A 25,511-nucleotide genomic window follows, 5' to 3' on the forward strand; every position below is an offset into this window, starting at 1 on the left:
GCCACCCAGTTCTTCAGAAACATTGAGAACCACACAAACTACTGAGGTAAAGCTTTATAGGATTCAACTCCTTGAATTTGGAAAGAGACAGAGACATTGAAACGATAAAAAGTAAAATTTATATATAAAAAGATACAAGTATATATATTTTTTATTATATTTTAAAAACAAATTCTTAAATTATCTGATTAGTTTTTAAACTATTTTTTTATATTTATATTTTCAAGTGATAATTTTTAATCTCATGTGGTCTACATAATTCTAACTTGTAATTTGGGAAGCCAAGTTCAAAGATTCAACTTCACTCATTGATAGAATCGATCCAAGAGCATTTTAACTTATGGATTGGTACAGAATATCCCACTTCGCTTCCATTTTTGTGTCATATTTATCTATTATAGGAAAATATAAAAGTAGGGATATCTTTAACCATTCAAATGAACTGACGTGCTAGCAAACAAAGTTTATACTGAGATGTTTGTGGGCTTCGGCTTGGGCTTGCCTAGAGGAGTTACACTCCCCCTGGCCCTTGTAGTTTGGGCTAACTAAAGTACCCAATGGTTTTGAATGGTAATATGTATTTCCCAGTGGCTTGTCAACAATTGAACAATATCCTTAATGCATTTGCTATTATCCGAAATCCTTGGCTGCTTTTATTTAAGCCAAACTGTGAGGAGGTAATTGTCATAAGCCACTTTGCGACATGAAAACAAAAACGTCTACAATTTGGTAAGACAAGCAAACAATGTTTTGGTATATAGTGAATCTATCAAATGATTTCGATTTGATAAGGGATGATAATTTTCTTTTATTCATCGGATGGAATAGGAAGGTAACCACCTAAATGCTGAGAAAATAAATTGTCAAGTGACGTTTTTATAGTTATCTCTAGGCAATCTGACCTCTTGAGTGTTATTAATTTTGTGAGTTTGTTCAGATAAGAGTTTAGCCTCATAAGAAGTTTTTTTCTATAGTTTTCAAGAATGGATATAATTTACATTGCTCTTTCTTCCTTCGTCTCTGCATTGAAGCTTTCAATCTTGTTATTTTGGGTATGGTTACTAATAACACAAGGATCTAGGAATATTTTCACCCAATGATTGGTTCATTCTCTGTCATACAATTTGGTGCATTTTGATCACTCAGCCTTGTTTTTCTCCGTGTTATCAAAGTAATCTGGCTGGTTGGTGGAGCTAGCAATCTCACAAAAGAGCCAGAAGAACTTCGAAAGTGCCAAACTAGGGAACTTTCTTTTAGAGTTGGTGTAAATGTGCCTAACATAATACCTACTCTCTACTTCTAGCTAATAAGCTCTACTAAGGGCCTTCAAATTAAATACCCTTCTCCATGTCACTCATGAAAGAGACAGACATATTGTCTGGGACTAACATGTATTAACTATTAAACATATGATGATGGTTGAAACATAAAATCCAGTTGCAGGTTAAAAACAAATTAAAACACCCAAAATTATTTAAATTATATCACTTTGATTAAATTACTACGACCAACCATCACCTTCACACAGTAAAAAACATGGCAGAAGGGAAGCACATACACTAACAATTGTATAAAAGGGGAAAAAAAAAAGTTAAAATAATTAGCCATGGGGTAATGCTAATGCTAACACACGTGCTCAAGAAATCTTGCTATTCTTTTCACTATTGAACCACTATCCCTTCTCAAGCAATAGTCGATACTTGAAGGAACCAAAGGAGCCTTTGATATTCCATAAGAATTCCAACACAAACCCTGGTGTGAACCACCATATCTGCGGGACGGCTTCAACTGAATATGGATTAGATCAACATCTGTGCATGGAATATCCTCGCTACATGCTAGATAGATTGGCTGCACAGAATAAGTTCCAATTATCTGATTATATTTAACTCCAGATATCGCCACTGCTCCAGTTTGATTCTTGCAGAAATGCTTGTCACAATAATATTGATCAATTATTATAGGGAACTTCACATTAGAGACTTGAATATTGGAAAAGGACACGTTCTTGACGGATCCAATACCCCCCTGCCATGTCTTTATTCTAACTCCAGCTAATGTATTCTGCACCGAGATTTTCTCCACAGCGATATCAGAAATGCAGCCTACACTCCTGTCTTTCCCAAGACTTCCTAAACTGGTATTTCAATAAGAAAACCAAAATAAATCAATGATCAAGATTATAATATTAATATCCATATCTATTTAGTTCTTGTTTAGCATACCTTATACCATGACCGGGGCCACAATTGATATGATGAATGTAGATGTTTGAGCAACCAGTTTGTATTGATACACAGTCATCTCCTATTAAAAAAGAGAACCCAATTAGTGTATAAAACCATGGAAAATAAGAAATAAATTACATACTTAAATAGCTATTGCTAAAGGTGGGGCACGGAGAACAAGAGAAAAAGTTGCGCAGATACTTTTTGTTCATGCTTGTTTATAAAGTTAGTTAGCTAGTGACAGTTATATATGTATATATACCAGATAACTTTTGCTCTGCAATATTAACGTGCCGTGCACCATCGACTGAAATAATGGTGGACCAGTCATAGCCACGTATAAGGTAATTAACTACAGATTGGTCTGGTCTTTAAATATTCAAAACGCACTAAAGTTTATTGAAGAAATTTAAAAGAAGAAACTTTGGTTCAGGTGAATCGGTTAGTTGAAACGTACCGCATCCGATATCAGAATGCTGAATTTCCACTTCTTGTGTATTTTGAAGGTGAATGCCGTCGGTGTTTGGGCTGTTTTCGGGAGAAGAAATCTTTATATTATCGACTCTGATCCCCCTGGAGTTGTCAAATTTCAAATGGCATTGAGGACTGTTTATGATTTTGATATCTCGAACTGTGACATTATAGCTTGCATAAAATCTCATAGCCTGAAATGGAAGCGTATTCAGTCTTGTGAAACGGAAAAAAAAAAAAAAGAGTTAAAAGAGGGATTTTTAAGGAATCTTACAGTTGGTTTCAAACCTAGAATGTTTTTGAGTTTCTTCTGTAAAGATTTAAAAGCAATGAAGTTTAGAAGCAGTTAATTAATATTAAGAAATTAATTAATGGAATGTGGATGAAACAATGATGATTCTTGATTACCTGAGTGTAATAGAGCGAAGAGACGGTCCACCACTGAGGGCCTTGACCATCAACAGTTCCAGTGCCTTGAATGGTGAAGTTTTGGACCCATTTGAAGTTCAACCACTGAAACAAACTGGATATTGGCCATGAGCCTACTTCTGCAGGTGCCAAGAGGATTCCATCTATCTGTTGGAATTCCAATTATATTAGTCCTTTGTGTTAAGCATTCAAGTAGAAAACTATAAATATATACTCCTTGACTCTATAATTTCTTAATGCAACGACATCAGGCGCTAACCTGAAGAACTAATTGAGGCATGCACGGCCCTTGCAGAGTTATGGGCTTGATGAGGAACTTAAACTCCGATGGGATTTCTAACGTAGCACCAGGCACCTTGCAGGCAGCTTTCCATGCTGCTTGAAAAGCCTGTTTGATTGAAATTCTCAAGAAAAGTTAACGTATAGTATCTACTCAAACACCAAAAAAAAAACTTTTTGTTTATCCTATTGATTACTTTCACTTACGTCTGAATCATCACAGACTCCATCCCCCTTAGCTCCAAATGACAAAATGTCGAAAATTTTTGACCTAGTAAGATTCGGACCATAAGGAGGAACAGGGACTGGTGAAGGTCCAGGATATCCTGAATCCGCAGAGCTTCCATTATCTTTCATTGCCGCGACCAACATTATACAAAATTTGACGGACAGAATGCACAAAACGAACAGAAGAGATGGTTTCTTGCTTCTCTTCATGTCAACTTAACTGTGTGAAGAAGAGAGAATTCTATTACAAGAGGTATATAGTTTCAGGCTTCAGGTTGAGGTGGTGCTTTTATATGTGGCATCTTGCATGGAAGTGAAGTAGTTACAGACAGTTATGCAGTGGAACATTACTAGAATAGCCCTGTTTTTAAGTGTCATTTGCAAGGCGCCATTCACTCGTAGTGGATAGTGGACACATACATAAATAAATTAGGTAATGCCTCGGATATATCTTAGAAATAGAAAATTCCAAACTAGGGTTTTTGATTGAGTGGATCATGAGTTGCAAATAAGCACAATGGCCATTCTCTTTTACAAAGTGGCTATTCATTATAAATAATTTCACATGCATTTTCAATTGTCATTCCTCATATTTCGATCATTTGTAAAAGTTTGTAAACAACAATATATATGTACCTATTTTATGTACACAAAAAGGTATATACTTACAAAACACCTAATTACATAATTACATAATGACACATGTAAACGTATATTAATTCGTATATTCAAAATATGTATATATAATTTTATTGTTTTTGTAAATAATGTCATTCCATTCTTAACCCTAATAAATAATGTTATTCCATTAACCATATGTATATATATAAAATGATTATGAACCCTTATCTCGTCCCCCAGAAAAAGAGTCTTTACAACCAAGTTTTATATATTAATGAAGAAAGACTGCATCCATCCACCTCGTGAGATGCTTACCTATTACTATCTTTACTAACAATTAGGTATAATGTAGATAAGTAGGCTTTTAAGTCCCAGACAAATGAAAGTTGGCCACTCCATAGCTCACTCAGTCTTCCCTATTATATAATACATATATGCTGTCGTTTAATGCCTATACCATAAGATAATATACCCAGCAGGATCGACAGCCATTAGAAACCAAGTTATTGTTAAATGCAGATGGATAAATCTAATTCATTTGGTGCAATTTTTTTTATAATTAAACTTGTTTTTGTATGTATGGGCAACTATGTACGTGGCTGTCTTCTTTTAGCAGGCCGTCATCGAGCGGCCAAATATGGGACTGGTCGGTGGCAGTTCGCCATTGCTTTCTAGCTGGTGCTGGTGGATTCACGATTGAGGTATTTTCTACTTAATTTGGATGGATGGGGAATCTTTGTCCACCATAATTCAATATCGTGTATTGTGTATCATATTATTTCGTATAATACATCATTTAAAAAATAAATTAATAAAAAATTATAAATTATATATTATTATTTTAAAAATATTATAAACGCCCTAAAAATTTTAAAAATTTTTATATATAATTTATATTAGTAATACATATTACATCATAAAATATATATCATATTGTATTAATTTAATAAATTTTATTATATGTATCAATTATACTTATATTATAGAGTATTATAGGGTATATTTTGTGCATCATTTAAAGGCCGGTAGCTTATACTTAAGGATTAGAAATTGGGCCAAACGATAGGCCTATATTCACGCGGTGGCTCCTGAGATGAGACGAATCAAGTTGTGCTCTTAAATCTTACGGGCCCGTAAGGGTTTACAGAGTGCCTAGTTTCAGCTTCAGAGCCGAAAACCTGGGCTTCCGCACAATCTTCTGTGATTAGACTCGGAGGAAGAGAAAATTTTAATTAAAATATTTAATTTAATTTTGATCAAATTTGTTCCATTTCAATGGTTGAACATATTAAAGTGAATTCGAATAAAATTGATTAAATTAATGAACTGACCTTGACGACGTAATGGATTGGATTAGAAATGTGATAAACAGTCATAGTGGAGCACGATATCATCTGGTCAAACACAAACTATATTTCTTAAAAAAAAAAAAAGAATCAAGGACTTCTTTTTCTTTGCGTGTTGGGTTTGGCTGAAAGAATTTGATTACATTCACACATTCAGCTCCATTCCAGTCCACTCACCACCAGCTATGAAATATGGGTCTTGCTTAAAAATCTCAAAATGAAAAACATTGTTTTTTTCTTTTAGCAAAAAAGTCGAAAAACAATTATACCAAATAAAATAAATTTTAGATTCAGTGACCGATGAAACAGATAATCTCATTTTTTATTATTCAAACTATCAATTGAAAGTTAAAAATAGTGTTTTACACACTAAATTTTGTTCGATTATATTCCTGAATACTTAAAGATATATCAAATAAATTATTTGAAAAATTCAAGAATATTATAAAATTTTCAAATATCAATACTGATTTTTTTTTTTTAGGGTAAGAATATCAATAGTGATATTCATAAAAGTCAAAACTCAAATCTCAAACCCAGACATTAAAACCAAAACTTAAATCCCAGATGTGAACACAAAAATTGTACCGTATAAACTCTTTGAAAAAAAAAAAAGAAAAACGAATTCATTCTTGAAAATCAATATTAGATTTTTCTTATTTCAAATTGAAATTTAGAAGTGATTATTTGATTGTGAACGTCTTGAGATTGTGATTTTGTCACATATTTTAATTTTTATCGATTTAAATTTATTTTAAAGATTTTATTAACGGTAAATATAAGGCTTAAAAGATAAAAAAGGGTAAAAAGGGAGCCAAATTTCACTTTCCTTGGATGAGCCCCACTTTCAAGAGGTACCGAGTGATACACAAGCCCTACAAAATTATGCAGAGAAAGTCACTTTCCCCTTTCGCTTCCCAACCTTGATGGGAAAGTTGATCTATCTCGGCACAGTGACATATTCGATATATCAAGTGATAGAGCCCCAGGCCCCCAATCATCTGCCATTGGGAATAGACCACCATGGTTACACATTTGATTTGACCATTAGACAGTTTTTGGATGGTCCACAGTCCATGCATAGCAAATCGTTATGATTAGGAAGAAACCTGAATATTGTTGATTAGGGAGGAACTCTGCATTCAGTCTAAGTTGAATTTTATTGTATTTAACTATTTATGTCGAAGCATTGTCATAGTCTCATGTTCCACCATTTTTGTCTTTTCATCTCTCCGTTTTGATTTTTTTACAACAAATGCCAGAAATCCTGCGGAGAAGAGGAAGATAATCTCTAGTTTTTTACAGAGTTAACTTACCCTGTTTCTCACGCGTTCCTATCGACTCTATCTATAACTTGACTTAACCAGAGGCAGTGTCATCATTTTCATTTTTCACAGTGGACTTTCAGTAAGCCAGCCAATCATATCCTCGCTCAGACCTTTGCATTGATCCCACCGGCATAAAATTCTTTCGTTCTATCGGTTTCTCTCGCCTTGCCTTTGTAAATCTCCAATGAAATATATTATCTTAGTGGGTCCAAGTATTACAATTCCAAATAGCAGACTTCACACCTTTCCGAAGTAATGTTCATAACTTCTTTTTCCCCATGTTTCTTCTGAGATCTTCTTTCTTCGTAGAATATTTCCTTTCTTGCATATCTTACATCCCATAACCGACTAAAACTAATCAATGTTTAACCATAATTGTCTCCTACTTTTACTTATAATCTTACTCTCGACCTTCGCTAAACCTTTTCTTTGTGATCCAAGAGCAACACCAGCAGCTCTAATATGCAGCGAAAGGACTGCGGTTTTAGACCGTCAACCCTTCGTCACAAACTTCTTGGCCACCATGGAGCCGGCGACTGCACTGATGGTCAGGCAAGGATATGCAGCCGTTGTCAATGGAACCGGCAACACCACGGTGTATACATTTGGTGAATGCATGAAAGATCTTTCTTTTAATGATTGTAACCTTTGTTTTGCTCAGTCCAAGATTCAGATCACAGCGTGCCTTCCTTTTGAGCGAGGTACACGAGGAGGCCGACTTTTCCTTGATGGGTGTTACCTAAGGTATGATGATTATAACTTCTTTAATGAAAGTTTAAGTTCAACGGATAAAACTGTATGTGGGGCTAAAGATTTTGGAGGGAACAAGACTATTTTTGGAGCTAATGCTGTTGAATTGGTGAGGAATTTGAGCGTACAAGCTGTTAAAAATGATGGATTCTTTGTTGGGTCCGTGAGTCGAGGGAATGTATCCGTTTATGGGTTGGCTCAGTGTTGGGAGTTTGTGAATGGAAGTGCTTGTGAGAACTGTTTGGAGAATGCGGTGTCGAGGATTGCTTCATGCACTCCAAAGGAAGAGGGGAGGGCCTTGAATGCTGGTTGCTATTTGAGGTATTCGACACAAAAGTTTTATAACAATTCAATAATTGAGCAAAGAATAGAGATCGGAGGTGAGTTTGGTTTTGTTTAATTTCTCTCTATTCTGTTCTTTTGCTGTTGCAAGTTGCGTTTCTTGAAATATTTTGTTGATAGTGTTTTAATGGCTACCACCAGGCAACAGGACAGCTATCTACGCGGGAACATCTTCTGCGGCGGCTCTTTTCCTTATTGTTGTATTGGTTGTTTTCTTTGTCAATAAAAAACTTGTGAAGAAGAAGAGAGGTATTTATTTATCTTTGCTATTTAAGATCCAAAGAAATTTTGTCTCAGATATTGATGCTAAATTCACGTTTATTTTGATCTGAAATTTGTCAAAGAGCGGAAGCTGCTAGGAGCTTTACTGGCCTCTGTGAATAACTCCAAGCTCAATTTCTGCTATGAAACTCTTGAAAAGGCCACAAATTACTTTGACGATTCCAGGAAGCTGGGGCAGGGAGGATCTGGTTCGGTTTATAAAGTAATGTCAAATTTTGCCTCTGGTTTCCTTGAATAGAATTTATGCCTTTACTCTGATAGAGCTCACAGGATAAATCTCTTTCTGTCAATTAGGGAATTCTGCCAGGGGGAAAGGCTGTTGCTGTAAAGAGGCTTTTCTTTAATACAAAACAATGGGTGGATCATTTCTTCAATGAAGTTAATTTAATCAGTGGCATCGATCACAAAAATCTTGTAAAGCTACTTGGATGCAGCATTACAGGCCCTGAAAGTCTTCTTGTTTATGAATATGTCCCAAATCACAGCCTCCAGGATATCCTCTTTGGTTGATAATCTCATCTTTGATTCTTATTTAGAGAACACTATGGTCTTTTTGTTTATCTTCTCTAATGTTATTGCTTTAATTCAGATAAAAAGAATCCTGAGCCTCTAATGTGGGAGTTGAGATATAAAATCATATTAGGTGCAGCTGAGGGCTTGGCCTATCTTCATGAGGAATCGAATTTGAGAATCATACATAGAGATATAAAACTTAGCAATATTTTGCTTGATAAAGACCTTAACGCAAAGATAGCTGATTTTGGCCTTGCAAGACTTTTTCCAGAGGACAAGACTCACATCAGCACAGCCATTGCTGGCACCCTGTAAGTTGAAACCATAATAGGTAGTAATTTGCTGTCATAATCTATTAGTAAAACTGATGTATGTTATTTGCATTTTCAGAGGTTACATGGCCCCAGAGTATGTTGTTCTTGGCAAGCTGACTGAGAAGGCAGATGTTTATAGTTTTGGCGTTGTTATTGTTGAAGTTGTCTGCAGAAAGAGGGCCAACACATTAACTCAAAATTCAGATTCCCTCCTACAAATGGTAATTCTTCTCACTTGGCACATCAAATGGTTGTTTTCTGATTTCAAGTCTCCCAACTTATTAAACTCGTCTCCTTCCCTCTTTGACTGTTTTTTGTAAGGTTTGGGACCTTTATGTCAAAGGAATACTACACGAAGCTGTTGATCCGGTCATAGCGGGTGATTTTCAACTTGAAGAAGTTTTACAGTTGTTTCAAATAGGCCTACTCTGTGTACAAGCCTCTGCAGAACTTCGACCATCAATGTCCATTGTTGTGAAAATGCTCACACATAATCATGAGATACCTCAGCCAACACAGCCACCATTTCTTTGTCCTACTAGTGTGGAAATTAGCTCGCCAACCACTCCTACAACCTACAATTCTAAACCCAAATCTTACGCCCAGTCTCCAGGGATTAGCACCTCAGAAAGTTGGATAGAACCCAGATGAGTATTACAATTTAATTCTAAAGCCGTCAGTACACTATTGCCTTATTCTAAAAACACCACCACCACTTGCCCTTTTGTTTCCTTCAACAGTTGTACATAATTATAATCTGAGCTGTTTCAGTGTCGCTCTATGTCTCAGTTTACCATCGGGGGATATAAAGCCACGCAGGCATTCAGCATTATAAATATAGTCATATTTGGATGTTATTTTTTCTGTAAGTAATTATAAAAAATTGTATTAAGATGAAGGTTCTTTTATACTGTTCTAACTTCTGCATGTCGTGATCCATTTCCATCCCTTATCAAATAGGACAGCCGCTGAATTTCATCAGTCAAGTCTTGCACGCATAAAATTTCTTGGTTGAAATTTCAATCATTATTATATTGTTTCCTTGAAATATGCCATTCGTGGTGAGCCAAGAGAATACATTCAAGAATTCTCTTCTTAGATGTATGAAAGACAGGGCAATAATGCTCCAAAAACTGACCTGAACTGCGTTCAATTCAATCAAATACTTGAATCCTAAGTTATTAAACAAAATTTCAAGGGTATAATAGTAATTCCACTATGTTGCAGAGAAAATGGTTGGGTCATAGGCCGCGTTTTCCAGCTATAGATTTAGAATAATCTTGCCTTGCACTTCCGTCCTCACTTTTACTTCCTTTTTTTTTTAAGTCTTTTTTCACAATCAGTTTCGTCTTCGCGACATTTCCGAATTCCTGTACCAGATCTCACTCAAACTTTCACAGCTTCACCAACTCAATATGCACACACAAACAGGTAACACCTCTATTCTAAACTCATATCGACCTTCATTTTCCTTTATTATGTCAATAGTTCAGATCAGTTTTATATATATATATATATAGAGAGAGAGAGAGAGAGAGTAGTTGGAATCTTTGAACTGGAGATTAATCATCATTCAAATATTTTTAGATTGACTGCTCTGCTTCTCTTCATAGTGAATAATATTTAAATCTCTGTGCGAATTGGCTTTCCAGTAGGTTTATATATACACTTACGTGGCTGATAATGAGTTGGGAGGCAAAATTTCTAGAGACATCAAAAGGTTTAATGTATAGCAGGGAAAACTCTTGAAAAGTCACCAGCCGTAAGATAGATAATGGTAACTACTCATATGATCATTGATAAGTGCATCGCTAATATATGGGTTGACATAAACTGTTGATAGAATGCCTTTGGATAACTGTTGATAGAATACCTTTCTATCCAAAGGTTAGGTGTTGACAATTTTGTATTTTACAACCTTCCCAATATTTAATAGTAGAGTAGATTTCTATTAGAAGAAAAAAATATTTTTCATAATATAAATAATTATAATTAAAGTATAATAACTCTTTTATTATACTGAAAGTATATAATTTTTCAATAATAAGAATACTTATCAAGATCCTAAATTATACTTTATATACTCAGTTATGTATATAATTTTCTTATTATAAATTCAAGAATTTACTTTGTGTTTGAGGACCTACATTATGAAATGCATATTGTAAAATTGCTATATTTCTGTTAAATCAATCAATAAATGTGTTATCGCCAGTGGGGTTAGAAAATAAATAGAGGGGTAAATAGTATAATAGCATTCACAAGGAGATAACCGATGACATCATGCATTGGTCTCGTTCAAGCCAATGTGCGGCCGCTGGCCAGCCCATTTTTCGTCTCCTTTATCTAATATAAATAAATAATATTTGGTGCCGTCAATTTTGGAGTGTAACTTTGAATACCTTTCGACTGTGTAATATTATATACATAAATAAAATATATAATTTTATATATAACTAATAATATATTATAATATAATTAAATAATTTTAAATTAAAAATAAAATAATTTATAATTATATAAATAATATATTATTATCTAATTAAATATTTTTTATTTTTAATTTAAAATTATTTAATTATATAATAATATTTTATTTATATATTCATTTTATATAATCAAAATATACACACATATACTACACCAAATAATTGAAATGAGTATCCACTCAAGTCAAAATCTCGACCGTGAGATACCGTGGCTTGCTGTGGAACTAGCTCCTGAAAGCAGTCGCCCAAGCGTGAAACAACGACTTAAAAGCTTTCGGCCCTTGACTTTTTAATTAATTTGTTGCAAATGCGAAGGAGCCATATTTTCACACTTGAAAACGTGTCGTCAGAACTTTCTTCTTAGAAACATCCTTTCTGTGGTCCCTTTTTTCAATCATTGAAGCCGAAAAGCCAAAATTCATTCAGAATTGAAACCATAAAATATTGTTTCTTTGTTTACTCTTTGTTCGCTTGAATTACCTTGAAAATTTCTAGTTAGTTCTGTTCTCTCTGTCAGACTTTCATTTGAGTTAACACCCGGTTGACTGGTTGGCACCTGATGGTTACTTGACATTTATATGTAATGTGGAAGTCCTTATTGATCAGATTTATAATGAAGTTCTAAGGAGGTTTTACAAGTCCGAACCGAATGCATCCCTGAAGAAAAATGAAGAGAGAAATCACATTGGTCCCTTCTCAATGTATTTTATTCTTACTATGTGGATATTTGTTGTTACCGGTAAAGGCTGTGGGTGATCCAAGATCTCAAATTGTCAAAATTATATGCGGAAACCAATTGGAGCAAAACACAACTATTTTTGTGCCTAATTTTGCCACTACAAAGAAAAACATCAGTGACAAATGCGATCAGCTGGCTTTGGAGAGGCAGTTACAGATTCAGGTCCAAACGCAAACTATGGGCTTGCACAATGTTACGGAGACCTCACTTTGTTAGATTGTCTGTTATGCCATGCTGAAGCACGTACACTTCTTTCCCAATGTTTCCCCAACAATGGAGGTCGAATTTACCTTGATGGATGCTTCATGAGATCAGAGAATTATAGCTTCTTTGAAGAGTATAAAGGTCCAGGAGACCTGGCAGTTTGTGGGAATACAACAAGAAAGAGTTCAAAATTTCAAGAATCAGCTAGGCAGGCTGTGATGCATGCAGTTGCTTCTGCACCTAGTCATAGAAATTATGCCCGAGCTAAGACAAGTGCTTCAGGTTCCAATGAGCCAGCCTATGTGTTGGCTAATAGCTGGAAGAACCACAATAAGAGTTCATGTGAAGCATGCTTGGGGAATGCCTCTGCTTCTGTGATGGGGTGATTGCCTTGGTCAGAGGGTCGAGCACTGAATACCGGGTGCTTCTTAAGGTATTCGGACAGAAATTTCCTTAACAAAGAACTGGGAAATGGAAGCAACAGAGGTAAGAGATAACAACTTTGCAAGCAACTATTTCTTATAATTTCAGTAATTTTTATTTGTTTCAATTTAAAAGATTAGACGACTACCTTATTTTGGCTGAGATTTATTTTTTCACTGCAGGGTGTACCGCCTGATGGAAAAGAAATTGCTGTCAAGAGGCTTTTCTATAACAACAAACACAAGGTAGCGAATTTCCACAATGAAGTTGACATTATAAGCAGCGTAGGGCACAAAAATCCGGTGAGATTGCTGGGGGATGCAGCTTTTCAAGACCTGAAAGCCTTCTTGTCTAGGAATTCCTGCCTAACAAGAGCCTTGATCGCTTCATCTTTAGTAATTAATAAATCAATGAATGAGAATTTTGACAGCGCAAATATGGCTTATTATTGAACATGCACTATTTTGATCAACATTGTCTTCTCATTCGTATAGCAATACACTCTTACACTAAATTCTGAACCTGTCTAAAGTCTATCATATATGACATGGTAGCTGCAGATTACTTCTTGTTATATCGTGCTTGTCTGAAGTCCATATTTTACTATTACCAGATTATACTAAACTAAAAATTTCAAATCAATTTTATTTGTAATGGCAAGACAGACTTGGAAGCACTTTCAAGCAGTGAAAGCTGAGGAAATTTACGACATAAACCTCATGCTGAATGACTCTGATAACAGCGGTGTTAAGGATGAACTGTTTGTTAGGAGTGGCGCAGATAGGACTTTCTGTGCACTCAAGAGAGCTCACCATTGCGACCAACAATGTCAAAGGTGCTACAGATGCTACAAAAGAAGGAAGAACACCTCCCTGCACCCGCCAGTCCCCCATTTACAGATGAAACAACCATGGAATTCAATGACACCAGCGGGAACCCAAGCCATCCCTTGAATTCTGGTGCTTCTGCATCTCTTGCCGGTGTCACCCATAGTTCCTTCTATCCTAGATGACCCAAACAAAGAGAAGTTGGAATTTTCACTCAAAGCGGAAGCATTTCAGATGTTGATTTGAATTTAGAAGCCCCCACAAATCTCAAACTCCCAGCAGTCAGCAGACCTTCTTGGTGGCCTATTGCTGGAACGTGTGAGCATCTATATGAAACACTGGCAACAGAGTCTTGTACATTTTACATTGAGGATAGTAATGCCAACGGCAAAAAATTCATCATCCATGTATGAAAGCAGTGACTGATATCTGATCCAAACATCACCATGGAAGTCATTCATGTATAGAGAAAAACAAGACAAGTTATCGAACATTTTAGCCATAAAAAGGTTAAGCAACAAGGCAATATTACGTTAAAAAGTGAATGACACATCATCCCTCTTTAAATATAGATGCAATCTTGAGTCGCCTGCTTCCCCTGTTCTGTTATGAAATTATTATTTGACAATGAATAGGAGATCAATATTACGTTATGTTTCCAGGTTATCAAACTTTGTAGAAATTCATGGGACAAAATAGTTAATTACATAATATTATAGTGATCCATTTAGTTTCATCCAAGACACAAAGAAACACTTGAATTTATGTTGTTGCTAAAACTGTTCCCACCTTGGGAAAAACCTATAATATGATTAATACAAGCTCAAACCCACACTTGGCATATAGCTATAGAAAGAAATGGTGATTCTTCATCAGAAGTCAAATGTGGAAACCGGCCAGAATAAAATGAAGTTACCGAGTGGCCACTAAGTTCCCCATGAGGCCTCCGCTGATCCCATAATGTTTGGCTCTAGAAAATCCTACTTCCAGAGCAAGCTCCTCCAACTCCTTGTCTACATAAAAGAAAAAAAAAAGTATAAGCTAATGAACCGGAATAACAGGTCCAAAAAAAATTATGAGAAATTACCAAGAAATTTTACAATCAAAGAGTGTTCTTTTACAGATTTCAGCATGTAGTCAGTCAAGAATTTCTGTACAAGGAAACCTAGATAAATGGTCCACCTATAGATAGCACATCAGGTATTGTAGATACTTTTGGTATATTTAAATTGATTATCTCACAACACCACAAAAGAAAAGAAATGTCACTAACAGATATCGAGCTGCAACAAACCTGTTAAAAATTCCTTGATCGAACTCTTCAAATACTCGTATTCCTTAGCAAGGCCATAACCAGTTGCCACTGGGACAACAACATTATCAATCATCCATTCTTTGAGAAAAGAAAAGAAATGTTTAGTTTAACGTGTTTGCAACTGATGAAAATCAGTTCAGGACCATGCATCCAACAAAAATAAGATCATATCACAGCCCTGATTGAATTAAATAATATACAAAAGGCCAGACCATAAATCGGTATCACAAGCTAGGAGGTGAGTCAAAAACCAATAGAACAATAGCATTTGTTATTTCTACTGAATACCTGAATCATGGCAGTAAATGGTCGAGTGCTTTTGTTGAAGTCAAGGATAGAAACTGTGGTGCCTGCAAATCCCAATAAGGCAAAATGCCATCATATTGCCTTCTACTTTTATTATCCTTATTTCTACACTGAGGGAGGGGCATTGGACAAAACCTGGTTTTAGAACTCGAAATATCTCTTCCAAGGCTTTATGTTTATCTACTACATTTCGTAGTCCATAACCCATGGTAATAGCATCAAAGAAACAATTAGGAAAAGGCAAATCAAGAGCATTACCTTCAACCAACCTGCATGCAATGAAAATATTATTCCTTGGGCAGTTACTCCAACTAATATTACTAAAAGAGATAAAATTTTAATAGTTTCAGATGAAATTTTTAAGTATTTTATAATAATTTTCGCATAGACAATAAACTTTGGCATTCTTCATGACTGATAGACATGAAATATAGTTTCTATATTTAACAGTTATATGGGGTTATTAAATTCTTTAACAGCTAAATTTACCAATGCTCACTCTATATTCTTGTAGCAGGCGTTTCTGAGCAACACCTGCCGAGATGAAGCCATCGATAATTGTTCCTTTGAGAAATCAAGACCTGTAACCTGCAAATTATGACCAGAAAATAAAAATCACACAAACAATTTCTACTATGCAACATGAACCCAGTAAAAGATGAATAATACTTAGGGTGCATTTGGTTAGGGCGTATTAAAGATTATTTTGGTAATTTATCTTTTATTACTTACATTACTTTGTTTGATTTGTAAGTAACAAAAGATTCCGGTAATATTCTATTACCAATGATGATGTGACAGATAATATAAGGGATAATCTGATTATCATCTCTACCTTAGATATTAAGAGATTACTAAAGTAATTTTCATTTTATTATAACTATATCCTCATTTATTAATTTTTTTAACACAAAAATAGTCTCATTTTCAATTAATATAACAAAAAACATAAAAAAATATTTTAAAATAATTATACTCAAAGGCATTTAAGTAAAATAATATACTAACATTTTTTTATTACCTCTAACCAAACATAATAATTATTTATACTTGGTTTATTAAATTTTATCAAACACAATAATAATTTATACCCGGTACTCTTCAAAATAATTCTCTAATTTTAGTAATAAAACATCCCTCAAACCAAACGCCCCTTTACATGTATAAATCAGCAAGCAAATCAGAATATTTTTATCTTGAAAAGGAGGGGGAAAAAATGTAGCTTTAAGTACCTCAAATGAGAGTCAAATATAATTACATCAATTGTCACTGAAACTAAATTCATGATAATATTTGAGGAATAAGATATATATGTGTATATATATATATATATACACACACACACACACCTCTCCTTTCAAAATACCCATATTCTTACACGCATGCACATCTTACATACCAGTATTATTCATCTTTTTTCCGAGTTCCTATCAAGACTACATTAGTTCCTTTCCTCAATTGTACACAATATTGATGCAACTAATCCTGCAACAAAAGCTTACAAAAAGAAACTAAATTTTGATATGAAAAATAAAATCATTTGATTGCTAATCGATTCAGAAGAAAACCCTGCCATGAGGCCCAATCTTCTCAGACAAAAGAAATGTCAGATCCCCACTTCCACAACATACATCCAAAACATTGTCTCCAGATTTTGCACTGTCCCAAAATTTCAATATTCAAAAGAAAATTTCACTGACAAAAACTTTTAAATATATAAAATTGCATACCCACTCCAGGATACAGCCATTCGTTTCCATATTCGATGTTAACCCAAGCTAAATAAATCATTCAGCTGCAATATTAATAAAAAAATAGTGAATTTTTAAGGAACCATCATATAAATAAAAGGAAAGTGCAACGAAACGAACAGGCGAGGCTGACTCACGTTATCATATACAGGAGCAATGCGGTTAAAGAGAACCTGCCGCTCGTTGGCGCAAAGAACTGGCCGGTATCTGGATCGGCTAGCCAACGAGAAGGGAAGACCGAGCTGAAGAAAAGCCATAGTTACTCTGGCAGCTCACTTCATTGGTACGTCATCACTTTCATTATTTGTATATTCACTTTTCCTCGACTGACCCATATGATAATGGACTGGCCCGTACTATTTTGGGCTCACCGAAATCTCACACCCTAAATAATAGTAAATGATTTCAGGTACGCCCAAAGTTTGGCGCGGGTCTAACTTTTCATTCGTCAATTATTAAAAACTCAAATATTTATTTATTTATTAAATTTTATTATTATAATCAACAGTAAAATTATTATTTAAAAAAATTAAAGATTTATCATATTTTCATCCCATAGATTTAAATTAACAAATTTTCTCATCAAACGTTTAAAAAACTTATATTTTTCCTTTATGGGTTTTATAGCACACTACCAATGGCCAGAGACAATGGCATGGTAATGTTTTCTCTCATCCCGATTTCTCTTTCAGTCTCGTTCCATTTTTTATCATCACCGATTAAAAAAACCAATCGATAAAAACTGTTCTTTGTCTAAAGACAAAAGTAAATTATGAGAAATCCCTAGTAGGCCACTACTTTCTCCATAATTATTAGTTAATAAGTTGGCCAAAGGACTTATTCCCACTCAAGCTTTGATGTTTTCTCAAATTTATGCAGGCTAATTTTATAAAACGTCACGTGATTCGTTCGTAGTTTATTGTGTTTTGATCTTTATTATTCTATTCATTTAAAAGAAAAAATTCGTTCTCTAGATAGAAGTGTTGTTACTTATTCTAAGGGCTAAAAGTTTGGGTATGTTAAGGTTTTGACACTTCAATATCCATCAATCTAGTTTGTGTATTATTATGCTCATTTAAAATTAAATGAAAAAAAAATTGTTCCTCAGGGGTTTTGTATTCCGTACGTGAATGAAACTGTTGTTATTCCTTTTTTATTCCACTATTGTCAAAAAAATTTATTCTCATTTAATGAGTTTTTCCTTTTAATCTTATAAAGAAGGTAGATGTTGATGTGACAACTGCTCTTATCCTGTAAATTATGCATTTCCAGGATATATAATTTACAGCATATCTAGGTCCAGTTTGAAACTGTAAACCATGCAGCATATATGCAAGCTAATAAGATATATAAATCCAGTTCTTCATGCAATCCAACAATTTAGGCGTTTGTTTAGTCTAAAATGCAATTAACATAATTAACCAATCACATTATCGAATACAACAGTGGGAGGAGCACTGTTTATTTACACGGTAAAGGATATTTTGATATTTTTTTGGAAGAAAGTTTAAAATAATCATTTAAATGAAGAGTGTTTTGGTAATTTCGCTAGATAAGGGGTAGAATAGTAATTTAAATTATAATTAACAGAAACTGTTTAATTTAACTCTTAATGGATGGGATTTTGGGTTTTACAAAAATAGTGGGTATAAGTTTAGATCTGTATCAAATGTTGGGTCGGCAAAGTTGTTCGGCCTAATGAGTTTAATAACCTGAAAACAAGGCCCCATGTTATCCACGTATAAAAAGAGCATACTTTATATATTAAAATTAGTGGGTATACATTCTTTGTAATTTCCCAACATCAAAATGACCTAAATATTTTAAAAGATTAAGAGAAGGAGCAAGAACACAATCAGGCATCACTATTAATTCATATAAAGAGGAGCAAGAACACACATCTTACAGCACAACGACCATCACTTTCTTAAATTTTAGTTCCAAACTCAGAAAGGTAGTTGAAGACCAGCAAAAGTAGACAATTTATAAAGGAAATTACCTAAGAAAGGGTAATACTTTCCATAATAACAAAATCTACAAACCTCTGAATCAATCACTAAAAGGATGGCTAGTCCGCCTACAGTGATCTGGAACTAAAATCATCAGGAGGAAGTACCCAAAAGAAACATTTGTTAATTGAGAGAAAGTACCATTAAAATCATCCAAGAATGAGGCAACTTTATATATTAAATTATAAGACATAATGAAAAGCTGATCCCAATTGCAACGATAAGACATAACCGAAAGTCTATATCTCAAATTACAAACATCGAAAACAAATCTCTATTGTTTAAAATATAGCATTAAACGTTCTTAAAATACTATCAAAATTTGAAAGTAATCCAACAATAAATAAAAAAGAAAGAGACATTTTTCTAATAATCGTCTAAACAGAATTGCATTAGACAATCAATCATGTTTCAACACAAATAATTGTTTAACAAAATATGATCTCATCATTTAGAATAAAGAACAATATATTTTTTATCAGTAGTAAAAAAATCAGAACGATCTAATGATGAAATTTAGAGAATTGAAAATCTATCACAGACGTGTACTAAAAAATCAAAACGATGTTTTTTTCTTCTTCTCTTTTTTATATTATGACTTTAGTATGTTATTTATATGTTTATGCTAACATTTATTTGTTCTAATTTATGAATATAGTGAGTTAGATTTTTTCATTAAATAAATTTGGGTTTTTCTATACTGGAAGAGACCCAAAAGCCCAACCCTAAGAAGCACTTGAATTTAAAACTTGTTCCCAACTTGGGAAAAGCCTATAATATGATTAATACAAGCTCAAAACGCACGTTTGGCATACAGCTATAGAAAGAAATGGTGATTCTTAATCAGAAGTCGAACGTGGAAACCAGCTGGAATAAAAGGAAGTTACCGAGTAGCCACTAAGTTCTCCATGATCTTATTTAATTTGGCCTACTTTCAAATATGGATCTAGTCTTACGGGTGGATACGGACCGGGAAGAACCCAAAGACCCTTTTGGTTTGGATTTGACTCGAATAAAAAATGGTTTGACGTAAATTTGATTCAAGTTTATTGAGTCAAAATTAAATTCGGTTTGAATTTGACTCGAATGAAAAATCACTCAATTTGAGTTTAGCTCGATTTTGTAACTCGAATCAATAATTTGAATTTATAGTTTGATTTGAATCTGTAACTCAAATTTAATTTTCAGGGTCAAATGGCTCGATTTATGTTTTTGCCTGAAGCATTTCACATCATGAATTCAGATCTTTATACATGTTTTGAATAAAAATAGTTCTGTTGAGAGATATATTTCACACCATAAATTCATATCTTTATACATGTTTTGAATAAAAATAGTACCATTTAGGAGGCGTTTGGTTTAGGTAATATTTTATTATCAAAATAGAAAAATTATCTTAAAAATTGATTATTATGTATAAATAATTACTATGTTTGATAAAATTTGATAGATATAAATAATTATTATGTTTAGTTAACGGTAATAAAAGATTACTAATAAATTATTTTACTTAAATGTCATTAAATATAATTATTTTTAAATATTTTTTATATTATTTGTTATATTAATTAAAAATAAATTTATTTTTTCTCAAAAAATTAATAAATAATAATATAATTATAATAAAATCAAGATTATCTCGGTAATTTTTAAATGTCTAAAGTGAAGATGATAATTAAATTATCACTTATATTATATGTCTCGTTAGCATTGATAATAAAAAATTATTATAATATTTTATTACTGATAAATCAAATAAGAAAATAAAAAATAGATTACCAAGATAATATTTAAAAACTCAACCCAAACGCCCTCGATAAAATATTTCATGCCATAAATTAAGAAGCCCATACATGTTTGAATAAAGTAATACTCATAAATTAAGAAGTTCAGACATGTTTGAATAAAAGTAATACTGAAGATAACAAACAAAGACTTTTATACCGCTAAAGATGAAATATGGTGCACTGTTTACAGATATACGAGGTGTGTAATTGGAGGCTTGGCCAGCTGAGGTGAACCCTTTACTGGCGAACTAGAGAGACAGTGAGAAGGAAGATCTAAAGAAGAGAAAATGGAGATTGATTTAAACTTCAGGATTGTTTTCAGTCTCATAATAGATGCTCAAAGTGAAGATAACCACAAAGGAGACTAGAGACAGAGCTAAGTCCATGTGAAAATGGTTCTGTGATTTGTTTGATGGTTTTGTGATCTGTTTGGTTGAAAGAAAGAGACGGAGAATATGAGAGAAAATGTTTGAAAAGAGGAGAAAGGTGGAGAGAGAGTGATCAAACAAGAAGAGAAAAAAGGGGATCTGTTTTTACTGCCGAAGGCTGTGTCATTAAATATGATTTACTATTAACCACTAGATCCTGTTCACGCGATTCAAACCCATCTTAACCTGATCTGAGTTTGATTTATTTTTTAAATAAGTTATATTTTATAATTAAAATTCAGTTCAAATTCATTAAAAATAAACTCAAACTGAGTTATATCAAACTAAGCTAACTTTTGAAATTGGGCTGGCTTGAGTCACATTCAAGCTTATCTAGTACTAATTGAGAGACGTGCTTTTAGTACAATGAAATTTAAGTGTAACTTGATGTATAGACATCTTTAAATTCATGAAATTGCTATACGGTTTTCAATTAATTTGTTTTGTTCATTTTATGTGCACATATTTATGGAAAATGATAATCACTTTGGATATAGAATAAATATAAGATTTAATTCATTAAATTAAAAGGAAATGGATACATGAAAGATAATACAATACTTACTCAACCACGGAGGAAAAAAATTAAAAGAACAAGAACAAGATCCAGAACAAGAAGAAGAATAAGCTCCTTAAGCAGAAGAAGAATAAGCTCCTTCAGAAGGAGGAGGAGGAGGAGGAGAAGCAAAATTGGAATGAATGAACCGCAAGTCATGTTGAGAACGTTCCTTTTTTCTTCTGTATGATCTCCTACTTTCTTCACGACTTCAAGAACAGATTCTAGGATTCCTTGGCCTTGTAGTGAGAACGTTCCTTTTTTCTTCTGTATGATCTCCTACTTTCTTCACGACTTCAAGAACAGATTCTAAGATTGCTTGGCCTTGTAGTGAACTAAGTGATTTAACTTCGAATGGCGATAAGATATGGCATTGCCAAGGCAGCTGTTATTTTCGGCTGCGTTTAAGAGTCTGGTGGTGGGGCTACGTTTGATATTGTAGTGGAGCAACTGCTGTTTATTTTTAGGGAAATTTTAAAAAATGCCCAAAATCACTATTTCCAAGCCAAAATGCCCAAAATCACTATTTCCAAACAAAAAATGCCTATGTCTTTTTTTAAATACCAAAATTACCCTTCCCTTCATATTTATATAACTCTCCTCACTCAATATAGAGGTTAAATGTAATTTTAGATAAATATGGGGGGTTTTTGGATATTTTACATTGTAAAGGGATTTTGATATTTATTTATTTATTTCAAACTTTTTCTAAAATGTCAAAATTACCTTTCCCCTCATTTATATAACTCTCCTCACTCATTAAGGGGGTTAAATGTAATTTTATATAAATATGGGGGGTTTTTGGATATTTTACATTGTAAAGGCATTTTGATATTTATTTATTTATTTCAAACTTTTTTTAAAATATCAAAATTACCCTTCTCCTCATCTATATAAACTTTTCTCACTCATTTTGTTTACACACACTTCTCATATCACTCAAACACTCACTCTCACTTTCATTTTTATTCAAGATCAATTAGTAGGGATTCGTTCGGGCGGAAGAAGTTCGTATTTCTGAATTCGATTCGAAAAAATACTATTCATCAAAAAAAGGTATTTATGTCAATCTTAGCCTAAAACTTAATTTTATTTGTTAAGTGTAGTTTTTATGTCATAATATAGGGGTTAAATGCAATGTTACACAAGTATGGGGGGTTAAATGTAATTAGGATAAATATGGGGGGTTTTGGATATTTTACATTATAAAGGCATTTTGATATTTATTTATTTATTTATTTAATTACTTTTTCTAAAATATCAAAATTACCCTTCCTCTCATCTATATAAACCCTTCTCACTCCCTTTATTTACACACACTTCTCATATCACTCAAACACTCACTCTCATTTTCATTTTTATTCAAAATCAATTAGTAGGGATTCGTTCGGACGGAAGAAGTTCGTATTTTTGTGTTCGATTCGAAAAAACACTATTTATCAAAAAAAGGTATTTATGTCAATCTTAGTCTAAAACTTAATTTCATTTGTTAAGTTTAGTTTTTATGTCATAATATGCGGGTTAAATGCAATGTTTCACAAGTATAGGGGTTAAATGTAATTTAGGATAAATATGGGGGGTTTTTAGATATTTTACATTATAAAGGCATTTTGATATTTATTTATTTATTTATTTTTTCTAAAATGTCAAAATTACCCTTCCTCTCATCTATATAAACCCTTCTCACTCCCTTTATTTACACACACTTCTCATATCACTCAAATACTCACTCTCACTTTCATTTTTATTCAAGATCAATTAATAGGGATTCGTTCGGACGGAAGAAGTTCGTATTTCTATGTTCGACTCGAAAAAACACTATTTATCAAAAAAAGGTATTTATGTCAATCTTAGTCTAAAACTTAATTTCATTTGTTAAGTTTAGTTTTTATGCCATAATATGGGGGTTAAATGCAATGCTTCACAAGTATATGGGTTAAATGTAATTTAGGATAAATATGGGGGGTTTTTAGATATTTTACATTATAAAGGCATTTTGATATTTATTTATTTATTTACTTTTTCTAAAATGTCAAATGAAATGTTATTAAAATTAGGGCGCATTTTCATATTAAACATGGTAGGCGCATTATAATTGAAATTATAAGTTTTTTCGAGTTTCACTCCTTTACGATATATCAATTCACATTTTCCAGATTGTTGTAGAATTTTTCGATTGTTGCCATACTAGGGTATTTCAACTTTTAGATTCTGAATTTCAGTTCCGTTTTTTCGAATTTCATCCCTTTAGGATATATCGATTCGAATTTTTCAGATTTCTGAAGAATTTTTCGATTGATGTCATTCTAGGGTATTTCAACTTTTAGAATTCAAATTTCAATTCTGTTTTTTTGAATTTCACCGTTTTAGGATATATCAACTTGTATTTTTCAGATTTTCGAAGAATTGTTCGATTATTACCATTCTAGGGTATTTCAACTTTTAGAATTCACTTCTCCCACTTATGACCAAACTGCTATCCAATTTCTCAGTTAGGGACAGGGGTAAAATCGATATTTTACTATTTAAAACCTCAAAACTTTAAAATTTCACCATTTCCTCCCTCCAGGTTTTAAAAACTAATACCTCAACTTATCCTCAAAGTTTAAAAAGCTTAGATTTCACTCCTAGGGTTTGTTTCATTCTCCGGCCACCACCGACGGCCGATGCATTCCATCTATCTCGCATCTCCGACGAAAAAGGACAACGAAGGACGACCCTTTATTGCCCAGATCTGGATGATGAAGTTGTCCAGATTTGAAAGAACAGATGAAGGACGATGAAGCGTCGTCCTTCGTCGTCTGGGTAGAGCGAAGAAGAGATTTTCGTCTTTTCGTCGCATCATGCGATGAAGAGATCTCTGTCTCTTCGTCACACCGTGCGATGGGGAGATGAAGATCTTTTCGGCGTACCACCGTCGTCACACCAAGAGAAGGGAGGAGGTCAGTGATAACATCGGAAGATGAAGTTGAAAAATGTGGGTAAAGCTACTATTTTTGAAAGTTATGGGGGGAGGTTGCTTTTTGAAAAATATGGAAACCTTAGGTTTGGGGGTGAAAATGTTACTTTTTAAAGTTTAAAAACTTTAGGTAAAGGTGAAATGTTAGTTTCTAAAACCTATGGGGGGTAACAAGTAATAAATTTTATAATTTTTTAATATAAATAGTAAAATAACTATTTTACCCTTCCTTTTAACAAAAAAATGGACAATAGTTTGGTCATGTGTGAAAAAATGGATTTTGATCTATTGTGGGTATAAGTTTGAGAATGAAGTAAAAAATGGGTGGAAAATAGTCTTTTTCCCTTTAAAAAAATGGATGATGATTGGTTCATACGTAGTAGTTGTACAGACATTAGCTGTTTTTGGAACTATCATTTCTATAAGAAAAAGTGAGCGTTGGCTGTCTATAAACCCTTTTTTAAAGGGCTCGTTGCTTCCTATGTGTTAACGTACACCTTTACTTTGGCCACATGACTATTTCCTACTTGAGGTTTTGTACAAACATAATTTCTCATCTGTTAACTATTAAAATTTTAAATATTTAT

General features: G+C 33.4%; 3 protein-coding genes and 1 pseudogene across 5 annotated transcripts; 2 read left to right on the plus strand and 2 right to left on the minus strand.

The window, feature by feature from the left end:
- Nucleotides 1-1,455: 1,455 nt before the first annotated feature.
- On the minus strand, nt 1,456-3,764 carry LOC123214343 (polygalacturonase At1g48100-like). Its single transcript, XM_044634090.1, has 7 exons — nt 3,615-3,764; nt 3,388-3,516; nt 3,108-3,275; nt 2,974-3,009; nt 2,686-2,893; nt 2,226-2,307; nt 1,456-2,137 (listed from the first exon to the last, which is right to left on the minus strand). The coding sequence occupies exons 1-7, from the start codon at nt 3,762-3,764 to the stop codon at nt 1,624-1,626; spliced, it is 1,287 nt and encodes a 428-aa protein (XP_044490025.1). The 3' UTR covers nt 1,456-1,623.
- A 3,320-nt stretch (nt 3,765-7,084) lies between these two features.
- Nucleotides 7,085-10,050, plus strand: LOC123213222 (cysteine-rich receptor-like protein kinase 3). The gene is made up of 7 exons (XM_044632614.1): nt 7,085-8,060; nt 8,164-8,271; nt 8,367-8,506; nt 8,599-8,809; nt 8,894-9,128; nt 9,208-9,352; nt 9,453-10,050. The coding sequence occupies exons 1-7, from the start codon at nt 7,292-7,294 to the stop codon at nt 9,780-9,782; spliced, it is 1,938 nt and encodes a 645-aa protein (XP_044488549.1). The 5' UTR covers nt 7,085-7,291; the 3' UTR covers nt 9,783-10,050.
- A 338-nt stretch (nt 10,051-10,388) lies between these two features.
- On the plus strand, nt 10,389-13,509 carry LOC123214643 (putative cysteine-rich receptor-like protein kinase 43). 3 transcript variants are annotated; one of them, XR_006501867.1, is made up of 3 exons: nt 10,389-10,562; nt 12,138-13,049; nt 13,169-13,509. XR_006501867.1 is itself a non-coding variant. In XM_044634554.1 (2 exons), the coding sequence occupies exons 1-2, from the start codon at nt 13,035-13,037 to the stop codon at nt 13,436-13,438; spliced, it is 285 nt and encodes a 94-aa protein (XP_044490489.1). In that variant the 5' UTR covers nt 11,716-13,034; the 3' UTR covers nt 13,439-13,509. The 3 variants fall into 3 exon arrangements, 1 of the variants encoding a protein (XP_044490489.1); XR_006501868.1 differs by having other exon boundaries at nt 10,391-10,562; nt 12,227-13,049; XM_044634554.1 differs by lacking the exon at nt 10,389-10,562 and having other exon boundaries at nt 11,716-13,049.
- A 990-nt stretch (nt 13,510-14,499) lies between these two features.
- On the minus strand, nt 14,500-17,476 carry LOC123214644 (annotated as a pseudogene).
- Between the last annotated feature and the right edge of the window lie 8,035 nt (nt 17,477-25,511).

This window comes from Mangifera indica, chromosome 4 (assembly GCF_011075055.1).
Source record: "Mangifera indica cultivar Alphonso chromosome 4, CATAS_Mindica_2.1, whole genome shotgun sequence".
Taxonomy (NCBI): Eukaryota; Viridiplantae; Streptophyta; class Magnoliopsida; order Sapindales; family Anacardiaceae; genus Mangifera; species Mangifera indica.